The sequence below is a fragment of the Lepidothrix coronata genome, unplaced genomic scaffold, assembly GCF_001604755.1.
Source record: "Lepidothrix coronata isolate B3197 unplaced genomic scaffold, Lepidothrix_coronata-1.0 Scaffold6, whole genome shotgun sequence".
In the NCBI taxonomy this organism is placed as follows: Eukaryota; Metazoa; Chordata; class Aves; order Passeriformes; family Pipridae; genus Lepidothrix; species Lepidothrix coronata.
Window position 1 is genome coordinate 10,803,194 of NW_016690186.1, and position 24,285 is coordinate 10,827,478.

A 24,285-nucleotide genomic window follows, 5' to 3' on the forward strand; every position below is an offset into this window, starting at 1 on the left:
AAAATTCAATGGGGAAGTATTATAAGATAATTAGACCACATTCTCAGACCTCACGAGGTAACTGTTCTGGTTTCAGAGGAGGGTAGAGGAAGAAAGTTGAGCTTTCTAGCAATTAAAACGTCTCCCTTCAAATTTAGGACTGCAGCTTCTAGATTACATATTAGATTACACATTCATTTCAGTAGGTACACTGCCTAAAAGTAATCCATTTACATTTGTAAATATAATTGCTAATTTCAGCAAAAACCTGTACATCTATTTTTATCTTTCACAGAATGATCAAGGTTGGAAGAGACCTTCAAGATCATCTAGTCCAACCATCAACCTAGTTCCACCATAATTCCCAAGTGCCACATCCAGACACCTCTTGAACATTTCCAGAGACAATAACCCTACCACACTCCCTGGGCAACTTATTTCAATGCCTAACCAAAGTCTTTACCTCTTAAGAGTTATTGTTTACCAAGATACAGATTGTATACCAACAAAGCTGATAACATGTAGGGGGGGAGTTCAAAGAATGATGATACGGCAGTGCATCTTTCCCATCTGACTTTTTCAGGACCTCTTTGTGTACTAAACAACAGCTTCTTGATGCCCAAATGATTTATGTGGGACTTCAATATGCAAAACGCGAACAAGTATTCCGTTCAGAAAAATTTCAAAAACGCAGAAGTAGGCTAAAACTGAACTGTTTCTGAACCAATTTCAGACCCCATGCTCCTACACTAAAAAGAGCTTGTACTTCAATTTCTTTGACATCCTACATCAGTAAACAAAGACCAGAAAAATAAGCGTCATCCTTTGCAATGTTTTTGTGAAAAAAAGCTACGCAAAAATAAATCCTCCAACGAGTCTTACAATGTGTGGCTGCAAGAGGGGCTAAGCCTTGCTCATGGGGGAGTCCTCACTTGGAAGACTTAGAGATACAAAGTAGAATTTTTCTGATCCCTCAAGCGAAACACGAGGAAGACTAAAGGTAAGGATAACCCCTCACACCTGTTAATCCGGGCAGTACCTTACCGAAAGATCAGGACGCTTCGTTCACCCCACCGCTATGGCACCACGCGAACTTGGGAACGCTGCGGGCGCCGGCACGGGCTTCAGGAGCAGGGACCGAAGCTCCACCTTCAGTGTGAAGAGTTTTTATGCATATAAAAGAATAACCACACGGGAAGCACTCGCTGACCCGCAGAAGCCCTCCCGAGCCACCTCTCCGCGGACAGCAGGGCTCTCTCCATCCCTTTCCCCGCCGCCCGGCACCTGCAGGCGGCGCACGGGACGGCACCGGCGGCGGCGGCGACTTCCCCCGGGATGCGCCAACGCTACAGAAGCGGGGGGCGGATGGAAGTGGTTGCGGGGACGTGCTGGGCCGGCCGCCGCCGAGGAGGAGGCAGGATGGGCTGCGATCCATAAGGGAATACCTTCGCTGCCGCTTCGCTGCCCTCCCGCCGCTTCTCCCGCCGGTCGTCCCCACCCGCCGCTCAGGAGCACGATGGTTTCTCCAGGAAGAACCGGAGCATCCGCCGCCGCCGGTGCCGCTTCCTCCCTTCCGCGTCTGTCCCGTAGCGGGTCCCCACAGCGACCACTGGGGTGAGGGTCCTTTGAAGACAAAAATTTAAGTCCAGCCTACGTCTTCTAATCGTGACTTTCTTTTTGTTTAGGAGTCTTGTCTTTCATTTAGTCATACTTTCTGTTTCTCTTTTTTCCTTCTTGATTAGGGAAATATGTTCTGATGAGAGGAAATGGAAGTGTGTTAGAGGTGCACTTTATCATTAAACCTTAGTACATTTTTTTTTAAGTCCTAACTCTGATCTTATTGCATTTACTGTATTTCCTTCTCTCCCTAGTGTACAACAGCCAACATGTCCAGCAAAAAGGCGAAGACGAAGACCACCAAGAAGCGCCCTCAGCGCGCCACTTCCAATGTATTTGCGATGTTCGATCAGTCGCAGATTCAGGAATTCAAGGAGGCCTTCAACATGATCGACCAGAACAGGGATGGCTTCATCGACAAAGAGGACTTGCACGATATGCTCGCCTCCCTTGGTAATGTCCCTTTGCTGTTTATGCTTGCCAAGCCAATTTGTGCTGTTTAAGGGAAATTCCTGAGTTTGGGATATGAGAGGTGTCTCAGTTTGTATTGCACGATTGACATTACTCTTTTAGTTTGAAAACTAAACCGAATATGAATCCCTTTATTTGTAGGAAAGAATCCAACGGATGAATACCTAGATGCCATGATGAATGAGGCTCCAGGCCCCATAAACTTCACGATGTTCCTGACCATGTTTGGTGAGAAGTTAAATGGCACCGACCCGGAAGATGTAATCAGGAATGCTTTTGCTTGCTTTGATGAAGAAGCAACAGGTACGTGGGTAAAACTCAGCTGCTTGGCAGGGGTTAGTTTGGGGTTTTTTATGTTGTTTATTTAGGTTTCTAAATAGTATGCTGATTTTTGCATTTTTATAAATGAAGTAGTCCTAGATGGCATATTCTATCAAGTAATGAGAATTTGGCTTATTACTGAGTGAGAGTAAAAGCTTTCTGGCTGTTCTGTGTCAGTTCTGTGGACTAGTAGTAATGTTCTTCTGTGAGGCTTTGAAGAAGAGTGTTTTAACTGGGCAGTGTCTGTGTTCCTCAAAGTGCAAAACAAGATGTATTTGCTATAAGATGAGGAATTCAAATTGGTAATATGTGATTTTCTATGTCACTGAAAAGGTAACAGTGTGAAGACTGTCATACCTCTGCAGTAGGTCTGAGATGCATCTGAATTCTTCAGTGTTTAATATTTCAAGACAGGCTGTCCAGACTTCTTAAACTCTTTTGAACCCTTGTCTTGCTGAGTGTAATTTATGGCTCTGATAACAAATGTCATGTGCAGTGCCCTCACCCGCAGTTGTTTGTTTTCAGCTTGCAGGAAGGGCTGTAACTTTAGTGGTCTAAAGATAAAAACCGGGTGGGGTCTAGAAGGTAGAAATGACAGATGGGACTGACTTGCATAGCAAAATGAGGGGAAAAAGGAAAACACAGAGCTCAGTTTTACTATGTCAGACTTTCAAGGTTGTGCCTGTAATCTTGAGGTTAGAGTTTATGCTTTTATTTATTTATTCGTGGAGGCTGAGATTCCTGAGAAGTGTATAGTAACTGGGGATGAATCCTTGGGCAATTGTGTGGAATTACAGAGTATCAGCGCTTTGATATATTGTGAACTTGTCTTAGGAGTACGTTGAAATTATGTAGCCTCTGTACTAGAGATGTCACTACACCTATAACTTTCCTCACAACTGTCCATCACAATATTTTAAGTTAGCCTGTGGATATATGTTCTGAACCTTTCAAAGGATATTATTCTGTTTCAAACAGCTATTTTCCGTCTGTGTATTTTAGCACCTTTTGCCTTTTCAAAGAGCATCCCCTTCCTGCTGAGGTGTAGGTAAACAGGCTTTCTGTTGGTAAGGCCTTTTCAAATGTTAATCGACTTCCTCCCTCTCAAGGGAAATCTCTTTACCATCTCCTAGAGAAGGAAGTTCTGTTAGTAGGTTAATTATTTTCTCTCCACAGGTAGTCTGACTCACTGTGCTACAGCGGGATTTTTTGTGTGCACCAAAACAAGAGCCTATGCATAATGATATAAAGAAAATGGTTGTGCTACCAGTTCTTTTGAACAGGAACTTTCTATGTCTATGTAAACAATAAGTTACTAGTTCGGGCACCCATGTACTGATAAGATTGATTTTATTATCTTTCAACTCTGTGTGGTAAATGTTTTAGTCTAGTCCTATGATGATTTGAGGATAATGGTTCCACAGTCTGTTTTATGTCTTATGCCATCCTCAAATTTTAACCAGGAAACATGTGAGATAGCTATTCTGTTTTATTGATTTTTGTTATTCTGTTTTTATTGATTTTTTTTTCATAATAGTTAAAATGCACTCTTCAAAATAACGTGTGATGTATTTATAGAACCCATGTTATGTTTACCCTTTATTCATTTTATTCTCAGATTGGCTTCTGATCAGTTTGTTCCTTTTAAAAATGTACAAAAGCCTTTCCAGCTATATCAACCTTTTTTCTTTTACTTTTTTTTTCTTCATTTCATGGTGTCCAGATGTGTGTTTGTTATGGGCCTGATTTTCTAGCTCAACATCAGTGTACGTCTTTTGAAAGAGAGTAATACAAATCAGATTCTACTGATGAGGATAAGGTAGTTGTACTTGTTGCATTTTACTTATGTTTCCTACAGTGCCAATCTAGTTGGGTATGTTGCTTCAGCATTACTATTGTGTGTAGTACTATGGAATTGGTATAAAATTTGTATCAGTCTGCATTTGGAATGGTTTTTGTCTGCTCTTTGATCCTGCATTGTCATCTGTTTTGTGCTGCCTGCAACAGGCTGAATCTGAAGTTTTGCTTCATTTGTTACTCCCCATCTACACTGAAGCTGTGTGGGAGAAAGAGTGGGAGTCCCGTTTGCTTTACAGTTTGTTGCTGCTAAAACTTTTAATGTATTCCTAGTCTGGCAGCCCAGTTCAGTGTTTAAACACCTAGCTATTCAGACAGGAGCAATTAAGTCCTTGAGGCAGCACCAAAGGCCTTGCATTCTTTGAATACTAATCCTTATGTCATCTCTCATCACCACTTGGTCTCTGTAGGATTGCTGAAACAGTCTAATCTGTTTAGCTGCTTTTTCCTCTTCTTTGCACAAAGAACTCCAATATTTGACCTGATTAAGATGGGCCCAGCTAACTGAACATTCTCCCTGTTTTTGAAGTAGGAGATAGCTGCTAGCCTTCTTGATTTGGAGTCAGTATCCAAAGGCTGGTCTACACTGGAATATGATACTGTTTTCATTAGCATATGCTGAAACATGTTTTTGTTTCCCTTCCCTGCAGCGCCACCGTGCTAATTTGTCATGCTCATTGACTGCTTTTTGGTCCCAATTCCCTGTTTGGTTTTGTCTCTCTAATGAACTCTTGTTTGCTTAAGTTATTCATCTCTCTTTCCAAAGCAGAACTTTTTTATCACGTTCTGATTGAATATACATCAGTTGATGTGGATGTCTACATATGATTTCCAGCTGATCCACAGAGTTTACTAGTCTTCTTTTTGGAACATACTTCTACCTCCTCTGTTCTGTTATCGATATTTCTCCAACTGCAGTTCAATAACCAATTTCTTTCTCAAATGAAGCAACTATTGTGCTTGTAAAGACATGGCTGGTCTTATTTCAGCATTTAGCAGTTTTTGCATTCTACCATCTACCATTTGTTATGCGCATTCCTTTTTTCATCTCTAAATTGTCTTGGAATTACTTGGCAACTGCTGGTTCTGCCCACCTCTTGAAATGGAATTAGCAGAAGATACCTAGAAACTGCTCATTTTTACATCTTCATAAATTTCCTCAAAAATCGTATGCTAATATTTTAGCATAAAGTAAATAATATCTCCTACCTTTTTTTTATTTTACTGGGTTCTCCACCTTTACCTCTCCACAGTAAACATACTTCCTCCCTCCTGAGCTAACTTGCTCAGTCCTGTCTGAAAGTCTTTTCTGTTATTAACTCCCTGGATGCTTGCCAGGATTTCGCTGTATCCACGTAAACTGCCTCCAGCAACGCTGTTGTGCATTAGCAAAGAGCCAAATGGTGGTTATTTACTCCCAAGAGGAAACTAGTTTATAGAGGATGTGCAAATATATCTAATTAAGTCAAGAAAAATATAATTCGTTTAAGAGAACTGCTTGTGCAATGAAGACTAGCAGTGACAGGAACTTGTTTTTCCACTTTGAGCCGTTGAAGATCAGGAAATGGAAATAGGTGTTATTATATTACAGCAGGTCAGGCCTTGTTTTCAAAAATCTGTATGAAATGCATTAAACTTCCCTCCCTTTCCCTTTGCAGTCAAGGAATTTCTTTAGAATGCAATTAAGAGAATATTTTGTGCTCTCGGTGCAAATGCTTATGCCGTGTTAGTTAACTGCATGTCTGTCCTGCTGCTTTTGGAGACCCAGCTAAGAAACCCGGCTTCCCTTTTGTGTCTCTCTGTATGTCTCATTCCAGGGTTCATCCAGGAAGACTACCTGCGGGAGCTGCTGACGACAATGGGAGACAGGTTCACGGATGAAGAGGTGGACGAGCTGTACAGAGAGGCACCCATCGACAAAAAGGGGAATTTCAACTACATCGAGTTCACACGCATCCTGAAACATGGAGCAAAAGACAAGGATGACTGAGCAAATCCATGCATACCTGCAGATAGCTGCTTTTTTTTTTTCCCCATTAATTTTATTTCTCAGGATCTGTTTTTTTCTTTTTTTTTTTTTTCTTGTTGGGACCTTTTGCATACATTTTTAGCATTCCAGCTTTTTCCTCTGCGGCTCAGACACACCTGCATCTTTGTAATAAGACTGGAAATGGGCAGAGAGAGAGGATGGCTTACAGTGATAGAGGTTGAGGGACAAAGATCAGGGAGTGTGGAGGCCCAGGTAAAATGTCAGTGCTACTCATCCTAGCTGGATTAATTTTACATTTTTAATGGTAACTTTTCAAATAAACCACTGCTCTATTAAGTACATAGTTAAAATTTTCATGCTAGAAGTGGACTGTTTATCTAATGATATGTGTAAATACTTTTGCAACTGTATGCAGTCGTGTTGTTACCTATTTTTGCCTTAAAAATGATGCATAAGTCACTTAAGCATACTGATGTTTGTACTTCAGTGACTGAGTACTTTGCCTGTTACTGTGAGCACACACAATGAAGAAGAAATTCCCATCCTTCAAATTTTAGTGTATTGTAGATTAATCATTCTGTCCAAGACTTACACATTAAACACTTTAAATCTTATTATGCAATTCAGTGTCTATTTTATCACCTCAGTGCCTCCATTTCTCGACACTGAGTACTATATTAATGCCACTTTTAAAAAACTTATAACATAAATCCTAGTGTTTTCTTTAAAGCAAGATGTCATATGTGGGTAGAGTTGCTTGAGTGATGCTTCTTACCAGATCTAGGGGGCTGCCAATATTGCATTAATTACATTTCATTGCAACCATTTATTATTTTCTTTCTTTTATCTTCCTATCTTTTTTTTTCAAAATTCAGTGAGAACAGGGCTGGATGAAGAAGGAAGCTGTGCTGTCTTTATCTTTTTTCTGTATCGAAATGTTATTCTTGGTTTCCAAAGGAAACAATATACACTATATTTTTAAGAGTGCTGAGAGTGGTGCTTTGGGTGTGTGAGATGGAGGCATTCCTTTTTGTTCCATTTCTCATAATCGTATCCTCTAGTTCTTGTGGTACGGATCGTAAAGCAGATTTGCTACAGTATTCTGAAGCAGTTTTGCCATAATCTGAATGCTTGTGGTTCTGAGGTTTTTTTGGTTTTGAGAGAAAGGGTGATCAGAGCCTCTTCTAACACTTTTAGGAATTATGCTGTTAATCCCTTCAGAATTTACATTACAAAATTGAGACATTTGGCTGAGAGGTTTTGCTGTTTCTTGGTAAGCTGCTATTGTGAACTTAACTTTTAATAAATGTCATTAGAGTACAGTGATTAAAGCTCTGAAGTTCCTGCTCTACCTCAGTCCCAGGGAGATTTGCAAAGGAGTGGGAGCTGTGCACAAAAAGATGATCTGGTGCTGATGACAGTAGGCCTGTAAGAAGAGTATGGAAGTCGCTGAAAACTAGAGGGGAGGAAAACGTTCAAAACGGATTTAGAAGATGACCTCGAAATGCTTCATAAATGTTTTCCCTCAGTTGCTGCTTTTTTACGGAAAAAAATATCTACGTTTAGAGAGGGCAGAAATTAAAAACTCGAACAAGAACTGTTGCAAACTATGAGTGAAACCACCTTCGATGCGGCTGAAGGAGGCGAAGTCGTCCCGCCACCGCCTGGGGCCAGCTCCCCACTGGCATGTCCGCAGGGCCTCCGGGCTCTTCCCGAGTGGAGCGGGAGGGAGCTTGAGGCCATACCTGGAGCCATCAGCAGGTGGCAGCACAGCTCCTGGCACTAACGCCGCTAGAGGGAGAGCGGCTCTCAACGCAAACTTTTGCTGATTTTTTTGTTTGATTGTTTTTTTGTTTGTGGTTTTTTAAGTCCCGAAGAGCTCGTTTGGCGTAGCGAACGCAGGGGAAAATATGCTCCGTTCCCACAGAAGCCCCCTCGCTCCTGCCTCAACATGGGATAGTGCTGTCAGGATTTTTCACACTGCAGCTTTTGCACACGGCAAATTTTTGGCTCTTTAATCAATTTCGTTTGTTACAGAAAAGAGTAAAACGAGGCCTCTGCAAGCCGTTGTTACAGGCCTACATGTACAAACACACATGTGGCATATGTTTGGAAAAGATTGGGTTTCAAAAGGACTTATGCCCTTCCTTGTAACTCAAACCAGAGACACTGCTTGTGCATTTCATTCCTCGGTATCCCAGCCAGCGCTCTTCTTGTTTTGTTAAGATTAGCTTTGAAAAAACTACGCTAAATTCAAATTTATATGTTTGCAAAACTTTGTTTACATATGAAAGCCTAAAACCTGCGATATAAGCTAAACTGCTGAGTGAGGCAGCTGGTGTTTACCTACAGCAATAAATGCCAATTGTTAAACCCCAGTGCTTGCTTATGGGCGAGAGTTGTGTTGCTGTATAGCAACGCCTATATGACACTTGTCTTGTAATGATAAACTATAGTTCACTAATGCTATTGTTCTTAGCCTTGCCTTTGGGAGAATCTTTGTTTTTCTCTCAAGTTTAGTGGCATTTAATGCTCCATAAAAACATGTCAGAGAGAATGATAAAAATGGACTTTTGGTGGGTAATTCAGAGGCCTGGGATTTCTCTTGTGAAGAAATTTTAAACCTCTGCTCAGCTCTGATGCAGAGGGTGCCTTAGAGTCTGTGTCTGTCTGGAACCAGAAACACTGGTTTTGTAGACTAATTGCAGTTCTTAGTCCTGGCAAAATCAGTCTCAGTAAGAGCCACACAGAATTTTCCAGTGTTCTCACTGAAGTGGATCAGCAGAATTTGAAGGCATTTGTCGGGGGATGTCTTTCTCCTTTTATTTTTATTATTAATTCAGTTGTTTTGTAGCTAGGTCGCTTCAGTGGAGGGTGAGAACAATGTGGCCTTGAATCCCCTAAGCTAGAAGGGAGAATTAATAGTAGGTCTGCAACATTCAGGCTGAATGTTAAACCACTGAACAATTGAATAAGGGAGGGTGGAACCATCACAGGCAGCTGTGTTTCTTACTGTGCCTTTGTTTTTTTTAATTTTTTTTTCTTTTTGGCAAATGAAGAAGCTTGGGCAGTGATTCCAGCAGAAGGAATAAAAGAGATCAATTCTACCTGAAGACTCTTTCCTGCTTTTCAATGTGAAGCTCCCAAAAACTATGACTCACATATGGGGTTGGGATGCTTGTTTCCTGTGGTTGCAGAGGCAACAGAGCTGAACCCTCAATGAGTTTTAGCTTATAAACCGTTTCCTCTCCAGGACTGCTTGTGAGAAGCAGTGCCTCACCAGGGAACTGTCTCACACATCCTGTATCTGGCTTAACACCCCCCACGCAAACTCCCATCAGTGTAGGTAATAACTTGTAAAGGTTCTCACCGCCTTTACACTGATTGAATGTCGTGTGCTGTAAGCTGCTGTGGCTCAGCACCTGATTATCCTTCAGCAACTCAGCTATCTCTGTACCAGGGCAGTCATTTTCTGAGCTGTGCTGTCCCTACTTGTGAATTACACCCCCTAACTCCGGTAGAAAGGGCAGTGGTGACTCTTTACTTCCTCTTCAGTATTTCTTGTTGATGAGATTCAGCAGATCCTTACTCAATATGCTTGTTTTAATAGTTACTAATTTTAGAGCCTAACTCCCCCGGATGGGGAGAGAGCAGCATCTGTCAGTCTGGCAGGCACGCCTCACTGTGAATAGTACCAATGATGTCAAGCATTCTTCCCTGCCATCCAGATACCAAGTAGCAGATATTTAATACAGCAACATCCAAATGTCAAATAGAACGGTGCTTGGTCTAAAAACTGCGGGAGTCTGAAGAGAATTCCTGTCACCAGGGTGGTAGTGTCTAAATCCTAGGCACTTGGTCTGACCTTTGCAGACGGTTTCCTAGCGGCAGGCATGGCTCATACTGCGATTCAAATAACCTTAGCTAACTGCTGACTCATCTGTAGTTCCACTCGGTGCGTCCCACTGCTTAAGTATAAAAATTGTCTCAGTAGCACTCATTAGCTGTGAAAGGCAAATCTAACTAGAGTTCCTATGTAATCATCATGAGATCAGAAGTGTCATGCAAACTGAGTATTTAAAAATATAAAAAAGCGTTCACACGACTTCAATAGGGATGCATACCAGTCCCAGCAGGCTTCTTTCAGTGAGTAGGTAAGACTTGCAAATTCAAGACTTGCAGCTGGAAACTTCCTTTTCAAATAACTGCAGGTCACTGTGACATTGGAAATGGTTGCAAAAAGCTACAGTGAGACCACAATCATGGCACGCTGCACCACCCCTCCTGCCCCCCTCTCCCCGCCCCCCCAGCACATACACAAGATTTCCTGGGAAATCTACTCAGCTTCATGCCCCACAGCCCTAGCAAGCTTCAAAGCTACGGGGCTGGAGTTAGTTAAAAGGAGAGTTGACAAGTTTTATGTTAGCAAGATAAGCTACTGAAGTTTGTGATACATTTTTGGAAGATAATTAAATGGAACAAAATTACTTGTAGTTAGTGCTTGCCTGTTTCGTTCTTTTACTGATTCAGGGGATAAGGTATTGTATCTTTATTAGAAACTGAGATATATGTTGTGCAAAACACAAGTTATAACCCTATTATTGCTATCCTGTTAGCAAAGACAGGAATTTGGCCATGAATCTAAACCCTTCTACTTTGCCTGCCCTCCTTATCTGTTAATTAAAAACATATTAATAAAAAGGTAGCAATGCAATTTTCAATTCTCAGAAGACAACATTTCGTTCAGACTTTGACTTTTTTTGTAATTAATTGAACATGAGCTTATAACAACTAACAATAAGTGGTTTCTCCACTCTAACAAGTCTAGGTAGGCAAACTGTTGTTTATTGGTGCTTTTTAGCACATTCACCTATTCCACAGCCTCTGCCCAGGTGAGACAGAGAACAGCAACACTGTTACAACTGTATTTGGGGATGCCCTACTAATTGCAGACCTAAGAGGAAGGAGGAGTCATCAAACTTGTACAAAAGGATGAGTAAAGAATACACTGCAAAAATGCAGAACTCTGACTCACTCGCTGGAAGACGACTAGGGACTACCTGAACCCCCAAAGGATAAACTGGTGCCATGAAGTACAAGTTATAATTATGCAATAAGCAGAAACGCCACCTGATAACAGCTAATTCTGAATTTGGAAGCAAGTTGCAATGTGGATGAGACAGCAATCAGAAGACAGTGATGAGGCTTGTAGGAAGTACTTGGCTTTACTCTGTTTCTGTTGTAAAGCATGCAGCCTGCTGCCCCTGAAATTTTCTGCCCCAAGCTCTGGACACAGATTTTGGGTGGCTGAGTAGCCATCTAAATTAATGAGGATTAAAACACCAGAAAGATAAGATAGGGGCTGAGGCACTCAAGTATTTCCTGATGCAGCTGAGCAGAGATATGACTCCCTAGTTGAGATACCAGTAGTCAGCCTTCTCCAGAGGCTGGACACCAATGCCTGGTCAACAATTTATGTAGCCCCATACTTTGGCAGCCAACAGCAGCTTTTTCAGGGTTCTGTTTCCTATCTTATGTTTGACTCTGTCTCCTCTCTTCCCAGCCTTAATGCAAGCACTTGAATGCCTTCCATGTGTCAGGGGCCTGCATCTACCCCTTCTGTTACAAGCCTTACATACACATGATGAAGGGTTAAGACCTTCAAGAAAGAAAGGCATTCCCTTCCCTATTTTGTGTACCACACCTTGGGCCTCACTTTGAGATAAGATCCAAAGCAACAAATAAGTTGTAAGGCAGGCTTTGCAAATTTTGATGAGCAAAAATTCAAGCACCTCCAGGATTAAAGAGTATTTCAGTGGCAGCTTTGAAAATGCTGTACCTCAGACATTTCAGGTTCCTGGGTGAAAGTGCAGATCAGATTCTTGTGCACACCTCTGGATGCAGAACACGTGACAAAACTGTCATCTGAGGGCAGTGGGTGAGTGTGCTAGGAGAACAGGAGACTCTTTGGCTGATGCTCTTATTAGTGATGCCTGGAAGATTTTACCCTATGCCAGATTTTCAGGGCTGGTAATTATGCCTCTTCCACTGCTGATTTTAAGAATTGCTAAGAAAGAGTAAGTATCAAACAAAGGGGTTCTGGCTGCTTATTTTCGCATGGCTTTCCCCACTTAAAGAGTGCTTTACACCTGTGTGATTGACTGGATTATTCTTACCCAGGACAGGTTTAGTGCTCACACACACCCTTTGCAGGAATGTTTTTGTTACCTACTGGTGTTTTTTTAAGTGACTATAAAGGCAAGGAAAGCATTTGGGAGATGCTGTTACTATGAATGGGCTAGGGTGTGTTTATTTTAGTTATTTCTCCTTCTTCCAATCCCCCCATGCCTTCTTTAAGCCTATTCACAGACTTTGCTTCTACAGGCAAATTGTACTGAATTCACTGAGGCTCACCTAAAAAGGCCATTTCAGTAACATTATGCAAGTTTCCAATATTTACTTTCACATACCAATACATAATTCTGGCTCATTCCTTGATTCCACTTTTCTTAGCTTTGGGGTGTGGGATGAGATCTTTTTTTTTTTTTAAAGTTCAGTTTGCTTGAGTTTCAGCCTCTAATCACTATTACAGTAATGACTAACCTATACAGTTTGCCCCATTTTCTCTCTGTGGCATTTGAAATTTTCATTTGGTGTATTTCCTTGCATTTCTCTGCTATATGCTGCTGATGTCAGTCCTCTGTGACATCTGGGCATGTTCTTACATGGTGCACAAAGGTTCATTCCAAGCTTTTATTCCCAAAAGCCAAGGAAAAAAGCACTGTATAAAATCTGTTTAGAACAGAAGTTGGTTGGGGACAAGAAGTTTTATCCCTGGAAATAAAAGCAATGTGGCATGAAGGTATTTGTAATATGGGTTTCTTTTAATGAATCTTAGCCACTTAGTTAACTGAAGACATTAAATTGGTCTTTCCCTAAAGTAAGTAATTAACTTTCAACACAGAAAATTAAATTGCTTAAGATTATTACACAGCTATCTGAACAATACTTCTAGTGTCTTGTTGCTTTTATTGCTTTTTTGCCCCTGGCATTTTGTATGTAATCATCCAGACACCACGAGACATATTGATTAAATAATTTGGGCCCCTTTGCACAGTATAATCTTGTTTTATATAATCTTATGCAATATGTTATTACTGTACTTAAGTACTGAGTAAGAACAGAGCTAAGAGAGAAACTTTGGGCAATGTCAGTCTGTTCTATCATCCATAGCCAGAAGTAGTTTGTACTCCTAAAATAAGCTATATCTTATATACATAGGAAAAAGACTGACTCCTGAGTTGACTTTAGTAGATATTTTGATATTAGCCTGAGCATATTTCCTCTTACTAAAAAACGTGTCTGAAAAGCAACTTCAGTGCCAATGCTCCCAGGGCTCCAGAGAGGTAAGCAGGTCTCTCTCCATGTTTGTACAATGTCGAGCAAAATGGGGATTGGGGGGTGTGTGTGAAAATATAATTTCATAAGGCATTTCCATAATAAAAATAATGAGTACTTTTTCAGTAGATGTAACAAAAGCTATGTTTAAACAGCTTCCACTGGGCCCTCTCTAATTCATAGGAACAACAGTTTCACCTCTGGCTTTGGTTAGTCTGGTTTAGCAGCTTTCTGCTAGCAATGTTGTAGATAACAAGTGGTAACCAAAATATCTCAAGGCTGCTTTATCCTTTCTTATCCCCCAGCCTAATGACAAAAGAAGACAATTGGACCTTGTTTGCTAACTACATGTTGTGCTTTATCTTGCATTTTGGCTTATGTTGTCATCATGTTGCTAATCATCATTTTGTGACAGTCTGCACAGCTCCCCCACTGCAACATGGGCATGGTATCGCAAAAGAGCAAACACAAGCGCTGGCACCTGTTGACAACTGTTGTTTAGAGGGAAGTTGTTCCTTTTGCCAGCCAGTGAAACATCAGAACTCCAGGCCACTAAATAAATGCTATTATCTTCATCTGGGCACCATATGGTTTGTGTGCTCTGACTGTAGATGAGCCACAGCCCTCCAAGCAGTCAGCTGAGAGACCTAGCTTTCAGCCTCAGTAGCTATCTGCTTTAGCAGCAGTAAGGATTCCACACTGGTGTGCTGTTAAGAGAATCAGGAAAAGCCTCTCATAAAGTACCAGAGGGATTCGGTTTCCTTTTAGAAGTGCTGAAGTTTCTGCTGACCCTTCCAGGCATGGATGAATAAGTAACCTAGCTGTTTAACATCACTTGCTCTGCACAGCCTACAGATCTGCACCCTGGGGTATCTGCAGCTCTGATGCCGCCTCTGAGAACTGATCTTGTACTCAGGTGACCAAAACTGTGGCTTAAATGACCTCATCTTGCCTCAATCTCATCTCATCTCATGCAGCTTTTATCATGTCTTGCAAAAGAAGTCCACTCTACATTGGAGTCTTGCTTTGGCACCTTGCTTGAATGGACAGAACCAACATGGGCATAGCTGGAGGTGACTGGGTTAAATGTGTCAACAGGCTGAGTCCTTTCATGAAGAGAAAGAGGAAATGAGGTCTGAATTCCTAGAGTAGCACAAATTAGTGAGCTACTAAGAGCCCCCAGAGAAGTTCCCAGAGAGCCTCACCAGGTAATTATAGCTGCAGGTGGCTATAAGCATGAATCGTGTAGGTGAAAGTAGTGCTGAAGACACAGCAAGACTGATTTTATAAGCCTAGGAACTCAGCTCAACTATTAGTCCACTATTTTATTTACCTTACTGGCAAGACACCCTCAATCCTTGCACTAAGAGCTAGCCAGAGTACAGTATGCTATTGCCATTTAAAACACCCAGGACTGGGACAAGATGTATTGGTCAAACATCCATGCAATTAATCCAGTACACATACATGTCTGACAGGGAAATTTTGGTTCTGTGCCTGCAACTCACTTTTTAACAAGTGAAGATCTGTTTCAATCCTAAAGGGTTACAAAGGTACTTCTGGTTTTGAGAACATGAGATAACTACGGTAACAAATGACTTCATCATCTACCAATAATGTCTACCAAGCATGTCACACAGGTTTTGCAAAGGAACTTAAAACTTTCAGATTTCATAGTGAACTTAGGCTTCAAACTCTTTAGAGAGTGAACTGTACTTTTCTTGTCCTACCTGCTTAGATGCCTGATTGTCTGGAGTGATCTTTTAATTTACTTTTTTTTTAATAGACGACTCATAACATATCTAATGTTCTAGGCTGAGCTGAACAGCTTCATTGTTATTTCCAACCTAAAGCCACATTTAGTTTACCATATGATGATGTTTTTGGGCCTAACTTGTGTCCTGCTCCTTCACAGCCCGAGTCCAGTAATATGCTGAACATGTTTAGCATGGGTGGACAGCATGGAGTTAAGCACAAATTCAGTGGCATCTCACACAAAATCACGACTGATGAGACTTAGGCCTTTTGTACCTCAGCTTAGTATCTAGAGCTTACATATGGCAAGTAGAGACCTGGGTGCAATTTCCTTTTAAACCTGAGAAGGCTCAAGCATCTTAAGACAGAAGCTGTCCTACAATGAGACCTTTTCCTACTCTTCCAGTTGAAGCTGGACTTTTAAAGGATTGTCTGATTCACAGGAGGACAATGGGAGACACAAAGAGACGGCATATGTGCCCAGCTCTGTAACTCAGAAGTTTCTGAAGCACTTGGTCTCCTTCAGTGTGAGGCCCAAATCAGTTCATCTGTTTTATTCAAAGCAAAAAATTCCTTATAAGAAGCCAAGCCTGCATTCTCTCCTGAGAAGTGTCCTTATTGAACTGTAAAAGTAGGTTCAGAATTATATTCTTTTTTCCACTTTCTTTTCCACTTTGTACATACCCTTATTATTGGCATTTCTTTTTGTCCAATTAAGAGACTTCCCTTCCTAGTATGATGGTTGATACCAGTCTCATTTTTGCATATAAAAATTGTTCTTATTATGACTATAGTACTGGTGAACTGCAGATGCAAACTAGGTGTTGAGACTTCATTTGCTGCATTAGTCATTATGGTAATTCCTAGCATAGGATCTGAGTTATTCAGCATTATTGAATTTTAAATATGTCCTACTTCAAGGAATACATTATTCTAATTTGTGAATGTCTGGTGTACAAATAGATGTTAGGATGAGATGCCATCCAAAGGGACCTTGACAGGCTTGAGAGGTGGGTCTGGATAAATCTCAAGAAGTTCAACAAGGCCAAGTGCAAGGTCCTGCACCTAGATCAATTCCAGGCACAAATACAGGCTGGGGACTGAATGGATTGAGAGCAGCCCTAAGGAGAAAGACTTGGAGTTTTTGTTGACAAGAAGCTCAACATGATCTGGCAATGTGCACTTGCAGCCCAGAAAGCCAATAATCTGGGCTGCATCAAAAGCAGCATGGACAGCAGGTTGAGGGAGGTGATTCTCCACCTTTAGTCCGATCTCGTGTGACCCCACCTGGAGTGTTGCATCAGAGGCCTGGAACACCTCCCGTGAAGACAGGCTGAGAGCTGGGGCTGTTCAGCTTGGAGAAGAGAATGCTCTGGGGATACCTTACTGCAGTTTTCCAGTACCTAAAGGGGACCTACAGGAAAGCCAGAGAGGGACTTTTTATAGGACAAGGGGGAATAGCTTTAAACTGAGAGTAGTTTAGATGAGATACTAGGATGAAATTCTTTACTGTGAGGTGGTGATACATTGGAACAGGTTGCGAGAGAAGTCTCATCTCTGAAAGTATTCAGGCCAGCAACCTGGTCTAGTGGAAGGTGTCCCTGCCCCATGGCATTCTTGTGTCTCTCAGAAGAGCCACAGCCCAAGCATACCAACACACAGGACTTCATGCCTTTAAGTAATGCAGCTTTTCCATGCATGGGTTTTCCCTGCCCTCAACTCCCCAGCCAGAGTGTCTCTCTGGTACAAGATTAATTTGAGAGAGGGACACTTTCAATACACTCCCACTGTATCAATTTACCATAATGGAGAATGATAGGACAATGGCCAAGCGCTGTAGGGAAGGGAGTGTACAGGTGCCTGCATGAGTGAAGTCATACACTCACCCTGTTCTATTTCTTCCAGGTGTGGTGCTTAGGATTTGTTACATTGCAGTAGGTTGTGTAGCTTCTCTATCAATGTTTTTACAGTGTACTGTGGGAGAATTCATCTGTCCTACCCCAGGTCCTGGCAGAAGTAGCAAGAGTATAGTGAGTCATGAAAGTGGACTGGCTCTGGCTCCACATTTGTGGTTCCACTGGTGGCAAGGCATTGACCCAGTGGTATTGAGCCTATTCCACACTCCAGATAGGTCCACCCTCAGCTGTCTGACCCAGGTAGCCCTTTGCATATCTGCTGCATCCCAAAACATCCTGCTCTTAGTTTGGTGCTATGTAAGTTAGCACGTTCTCCTTCCCCTGGCACACTTCTACACAACCCTGCCTCTTCTTAGCCTTCTAAGACAATTTTGGTGATATCAGCCCATGCCATACTCCACTCCTTTCTAATTCCAGTTCCTATCTAAACTCTTGTGAATCCACAGACTGACACAAGATAATCTGTTCACAGCTTCTGATCTAGTCCAAGCAGTCAGAATAGACCCAGCTGAAATACTTGTTGGTGCAAGCTGACATAGAATCATAGAATCGTTAAGGTAGGAAAAGACCTCTGAGATCATCGACTCCAACCATTAACCCAGCACTGCCATATTCATCAATAAACCATGTCCCAAAGTGCCAAACTCACACATTTTTTGAACACTTCCAGGGAAGGTGATTCTACCAGCCCATTCCAATGCCTGACCACCTTTTCAGTGAAGAATCATTTCCTAGTATCCAATTTAACCTCCCCTGGTGCAACGTAAGGGTATGTCCTCTTGTCCTATCTTGTTACCTGGGAGAAAAGGCCAAACCCACCTCACTACAACCTACTTTCAGATAGTTGTAGAGAGAGATAAGGTCTCCCCTGGAGCTTCCTTTTCATGATTGCAGAGGAGAAAGAATTAGGACCAAACATCACAGTCTGATACGACATTTTTGAGTTTCCAGGGAAAAGAAGTTAGAGTACTAAAAGGGAATCACTATGGACTAAGGGAAGCAGGAAAGACATCAGTATAACTAGTACATAAGCAATAATTAGTACACAAGGCAGTACCAAGTTCAAGAACACACAAAAACTATCAAGACAAAGGAAAGCACTAGTAATAGTGTGTCATGGTTTAGGAATGGTACTCCTGTTAAAACCATGGGCTGCTTCCCCTCCACCCCGTCACCTGGAGGCACAAAAGAACAATTTGACATAAGAACAATTTACTGGAAACAGCAATGACATAAGAAAACAAGCAGTAACAGCAACAATATTAATAACAAAAGGTATAAGAAAAGAAATTATTCATATGGGAAAAAAAATCCCCCATAACAGACAATACTGGATGGCTCCTTCTGCCATGTTTTCTCAACAGAAGGAACAGCACACAGTGTTATTAATTACCTACTGTGAAATACTAATAAAGGTTAAAATTAGTTTCAACTGTATTTTGTGAAAACCCTAAAAAGACGAAAAAAAGATGCTTTCATGATTTGCTTGCTAAAAAGGGAGCTTTTGAGATTCAACAGGAAGCTGTTGGACTGTCAACATGAAAGGAATGGTTGATCAGAGGAAAGTGCAGAGGGGTTCCAGCTACAGAGCAAGCTCATGAATTCTGTGCAATGGCAATAATAGTGATGATGGAGAGCCCAGACCAAATGCTACAGAGGGGTTTCTTAACTGATGCAAAGTTAACTGGTACAAGCCAGAAGGTGGCAAATTAGTAATAGTAGTAGAAGTTGGTGGGGGGTTTTTGAAGGAAGGAGAGATTTTAATAAAAAGATCAAAATTCTTTGCATGTGACTCAGGAAAAAGGCCAATTGGAAAGACAAGTGGAGTAGCAAGATAAAAGTTACCGGTATTGAAAAGGGAATTGGGATTATTAGTGTCTTCTGATAGCAGTGAATGACAGAAATTAGTGTGCTGCTGACAGCAGTGGAGAGTAGTGTGGCATTAGTATATCTGACAGATGAGGAAAGCTATTATCTTTATATTTTCTACTTGAGAATCTGAAGTTACTTTATACTGCGATACCTTGAGGCATGGAGAAAGTTTCTGGTCTTGAAAGGAGATACCAATAGGCCAAGTATAATTGTTCACATCTATAATGGCAACAGAGAAAGGTTAGCAAGGGATTGAACATGATAGTGAAACCTGGCTGAAATAGGAACAGTATGCTCAGAAAGGCACTGGCTGGCCATTTTCTCAGTGGTGAGATGATGGAAAAACACACAAAACAAAGGAGCATCAGGTAGGTGAGCCTAAGAGCGGTTTTGGGAGACAAGCAAGACAATCATTTCCAGCAAGGGGAAGAACAGAACTGACTGTATTGGAGTGCAATCAGACTGAGACACAAGAAACCAGAAAGGAAAATTCAGATCAAACCACATGTCAGTTCTGCTGATTTGCTTCATTGAGAAGTTTAATTAATATTTCAAGTGGAAATCAAGAGTTCGCATTTTTTCCAGTCCTCTGTGGTCAGCTTCAGCAATGTAACCCCAGAACTCTGACAGCCTGGAAACCAGAAGTTCTGCTATTCATATGGCTGGCACAATCCATTCAGATGCATACACAACTAACATGCACAAAAAATAAACTAACACCATCAAGTTAAAATTTTACTGTCTTCTGTGCCTCCCTGATTTTTCTACCTAAAAAACAGGTGTATAGATCAAGAATCCTCTTTTCCTTCTAATGAGCATTGTCCTTGTGTGCTGCCCTCAGTACAGAGGATGGAGACTAGGAGAACTAAAGGCAGAGATGTGTGGGGAAGGAGGGCATTATCAACAGAAGGGTGCTAGCAAAAGAAGAGAGAGAGGGATGGATGGAAACGCTCATGGAGCTCATGGTTTGGCCCTGCAAGAGGCAACAGCCATGATCAGCAGTGTTACACAGGGCACAGGCCCAGGGGAGGGACCAGGCACGCACAGCACACGGGTTGTGGCCAGGGTAGGTGGGTTTGGAACCAGCCACAAACTCCTGCAACTGGTGAGAGAAGGTGACAGATTTACCTGGAAGGGATGACACTGCCTTGTTTCTAATTTTTTCTCACTTTGCCTCTTGAATTTTTGAAGCAGTGTGTCATCCTTACTCATGCAGATTCATTCTTACCATGGAAGTGACTGTACAGATTTCAATTCAGATGTTAACTGCATGGACACAGACGTGTCATACAGAGCAGTTAAAGGCAAAATTGTGACCTAAAAGAGGCGGGATAAATATTTTGTACACCAAATAGTTTCCTTTGTATAGGTTTTATTGAGAAAGGCTGTGTGGCAACATCATGACACGACCAAGACCAGGACTTTGGGCTGGTTAGCACTTTGTTGTTATCCTGCTTGGGTTTTCAGAGGCAGAGAGACCTAACATAGCGAGGCTTCAACAGAATTCCTCCTCCTTCCTTAGTGGCTGAGCCCCCCATGGGCTCTGCTGGCTCCTCGCTCCCTTTCACATTCCAAATAAGAATAGGATTCATCCTGAGAGAAAATTAGTTATGTAGGCTGCTATTGTTGCCCTTCAGAGAAGGAAACAACCTAAAGAGCCTCATAGAAGCTGAGATTAAAACTGAGGAGTTTCTGGCTCAGAGCCCTCTGGAGGTTATAGCACTCTTTCTGATTAGAAAGAAAAACATTTAATTTACATTGAAATAGTTTTGGCAAGAACAGGGAAAAAACATGCTATATGATAGATGTGGTTTTGATTATGTTCTGAAAGTTTGGCTGACTGGAGTAGTAGCAGCAAAATAGTTTGCTGTTTAAGCTATCCCCCCCCCCCAACTTAAAAATAAGGCTTTTCTGCTTAGCCAAATATTAAAATGACATTTCACTACAAGTTTGGTCATCTCCCAAAGCTGCCCTCTCTTTACTGAGAAAACTTTTGACCTGCACATTAAAAATATGATGGGTAAAACTAATCTTGATCAATCACTCATGGACCATGTCCTCCTGTTTATTTAGATGTTAACCTAGTACCTTTTCTTTTTCTCATTACAACCATAACTTTAACAGCAGACTTGCATTTAATGCTACATGAGCTCTTTAATGGTGACTGATAAATGTAAAGAGAGAAAGAAAAGTTATTTATTCATGTAATTATTGCACAGCACTACTGCTGCAACAAGCACTCTCTGTTAAAATGTGTGCTGCGAAAGCCATATAGCTGAAATTACTTGCAGATCTCCATTTTAAACTCCAGCTTCACATATTTGAGATGTTCCATTTGTGGTCTGAGTCCAAAGGAGAAATATTTCTCTTCCTTTTGTTTAAAAGTTGTTTCTATCTCGGACTTGAAAGTATTTTGCTGCTGTCAGTGTTCCTGCTGTTCTTCAATCTATGGATGTTGTGGATGACAGCCTGGACAGAACTGTCATTACCATGTCAATACATGTCAATACCATGTATTCTGGTGATTATCTCTGAACTTTAGAAAAAGGACTGGCAAAATGGGGGGCCTGGACTGTTCCCATCTGGTCAGGATATGAGCAAAGAGTTTTCCCTTTTTATTTGCATCCTCATCCTGAGGGTTGGGTTTCTTAGTCATTCTCTTACACAGGCACCATGAAAAACATGCTATTTACCAAATCACTATGACTCACTAAGTCCCTTCAGTTCAAGGTCTCATCTATTATATATCTGACAAATCTCACTGGAGTCCTATTTCATGACATAGGTAAAAGCTCCTCTTTCATTACAAGTCACAACCGTGGCAATAATCCAGTTGCAAGATTTGGCAAACTGAATCTCCTGATAAAACTGACATGACCTTATGAGTACATATTTGCATCTCCAAACCAGAGACAATAATGTACAAGGTAAATATTAATGTTGCTGAATGCACTGGACAGCAAAGGCCAAGGTACTGAACATAGGATTTGCTTCTCTTTCCACAGACACCTAGTTTAAAAACATAGAGAACCAAGGTAATCTTTAATGCATCCAGCACTCCTGGGCAAAACTTCTTTAAAATATTACACTGCCATTCTACTAAACTAGCATTCTGAACCTAGGCAAACATTTCTTCCACAACCTTTATTTAAAGGTTTTCCATCAAAATCCTGTTGGTGGTGGGCAGATAATTATCTTTCTAGGGAGATTAGGGTTTTTTAATAAAACCAAAGTTTTTTCACACAGAATTGAAAATTAAAACAGTCACATCAAATTTGTTACTCAGGAAACACACCTGATTAAACAGGAATCTGTATATTGTGATTGCCACTCGAAGCAGAGAACCATGGAATGGCTTGGGTGTGAAAGGACCTTTGAAGGTAGAATCAGAAATGTTAAGATTGGAAAATACCTTTATGGTCATCAACTCCAACCATCAACCTAGTACCACCACCATGTTCGCCATTAAACCATGTCCTCAAGTGCCTCATCCACATATTTTTTTCGGGGATGGTGACTCTATCACTTCCCTGGGCAGCCTGTTCCAATGCTTTACAATCCTTTCCGTGAAAATAATTTTTTTCTAATATTGAATATAAACCTTCCCAGGTCATCTAGTCCAAGCCCCTCTAGCGAGCAGGGACATCTTCAACTTTTTCATCTGAGAATGCCCTGCACCCAGTATACCAGGACACACTAAAACAGAAGTTCTCTTCTGTGTGGAGCCTGAGCTTCCTTTTGGTGTTGCCTCATGGACCTGCTAGCATAGTCCTCACATTGCCTAAACTACCCTCCCTTCCACAGTCAGATAAGGCACAGTGGTCACAAGCTTCACCTTGCACCCTGAAGGCTACCACCTTGAATACTGGGGCAGCAGCAGTTTACCTGAGTCTGGTAAACTGAGAACAGAGAACTCAAGGGAACTGAGGCCTTGAATCTGTTGCAATGCCACGGGACTGAACTTATGTCACAAACTACTGATGAGGTTGCTTTCATTGGTGGAGCTGGGTATGTTGGGAAGAGGGGACACACATCTCAAATGGGGTGCTGCTGAATTTGTTGGCTTGGCTGCTCCAGTAGAACTTCCTACATCATCACTGCATTCAAAGCATCCCACCAGGGAGGGTAAGACCTTTCACATTCACCGGGCCAAACACCCAGTGTAGAGCAGAGCCATATGCCTATAACACCTGTCATGCTCACATGGAATCAACAGTTCAGGCCCCTGTTATTCTCTCCCAGCTCTGGTAGGAGAAGAAAATTCTTCCTGTTGAGATACCACTGTGCTTTGCCCTTCTCACAGGGGAGAAACCATTTACAAGACCTTTACTTCTGGTGGAGGAGATCCCAGTGGGCCAAACGTAGGGGAAGACGTGACTAGGTACGTTTCTCCCAGACCAGCTCCCTCCACCATGCAGTACAGACCCTCCTTTAGCCAGGCTGCATGTGAGGTGTTCCCAGGAGGCTGTCCTGGATCTAGCTGAGCCACAGGCCTCTCCCCAGAGGAGAGTTCTGCAGAGCAGGGGTGGAACACTGCTTGTAAGGTTTTGCCTTGCACACAAGAGGCTTGCTGTTCATTCAAGAAAATATCATCCCTCCTTCCCCAAACATCTTCCCCAGCAACACCCAACCTTGCTGCCTACCACCGGGAAAGCTGTCCCTGATCAGAGGCGGTGACACTAAGACCCCTCCCAAAGACTGCAACTACAGACATGACCCCTGTCTGCACATACTGCAAATTGAGGGTGCTGTAGGGCCCTTTGAAGCTGCAGCTGAAAGCTGTGTTGGCTTTGCCTTGCCAGTGAGACGACTGATGTACTACAGCAGTTTGGTTCCACAATCCCACTGCTCAAGAGTGCTGTGAGAAGGAAGGTGCAGATGTGCAGTCTGCTTGCAAGCCTTTGTGGTAGAAACTGTGATAAATTAATGTGTAAACACATCAAGGAGCAGCATGCAGCACCTTTCCAAAAGAGTAACTGAACTGATTTATTTTCACACATGGTCATGTATCCTAACTCTATCCTAACTCTACTCTGCTGTTGCTGAGACAAGAAAAAAACCTACCAAACTCAAATCATTAAATCAGGCCTAAACATCAACCATACCTTT

At 41.8% G+C, this 24,285-nt stretch overlaps 1 protein-coding gene across 1 annotated transcript; it reads left to right on the forward strand.

Moving 5' to 3' along the window:
* The first annotated feature begins 1,467 nt into the window (after positions 1 to 1,467).
* On the forward strand, positions 1,468 to 6,849 carry LOC108506455 (myosin regulatory light chain 2, smooth muscle minor isoform-like). Its single transcript, XM_017833499.1, has 4 exons — positions 1,468 to 1,593; positions 1,851 to 2,049; positions 2,209 to 2,370; positions 6,063 to 6,849. Exons 2-4 carry the CDS (start codon positions 1,866 to 1,868, stop codon positions 6,233 to 6,235), a joined length of 519 nt encoding a protein of 172 aa, XP_017688988.1. The 5' UTR covers positions 1,468 to 1,593; positions 1,851 to 1,865; the 3' UTR covers positions 6,236 to 6,849.
* The last annotated feature ends 17,436 nt before the right edge of the window (positions 6,850 to 24,285 follow it).

Bases quoted from the DNA above. Each gene is read 5' to 3' on its own strand.
- LOC108506455 (XM_017833499.1), top strand. From the start codon at position 1,866: ATGTCCAGCAAAAAGGCGAAGACGAAGACCACCAAGAAGCGCCCTCAG. The intron at 2,050-2,208 runs GTAATGTCCCTT...CTTTATTTGTAG, and splicing joins CGATATGCTCGCCTCCCTTG to GAAAGAATCCAACGGATGAA. The intron at 2,371-6,062 runs GTACGTGGGTAA...GTCTCATTCCAG, and splicing joins CTTTGATGAAGAAGCAACAG to GGTTCATCCAGGAAGACTAC.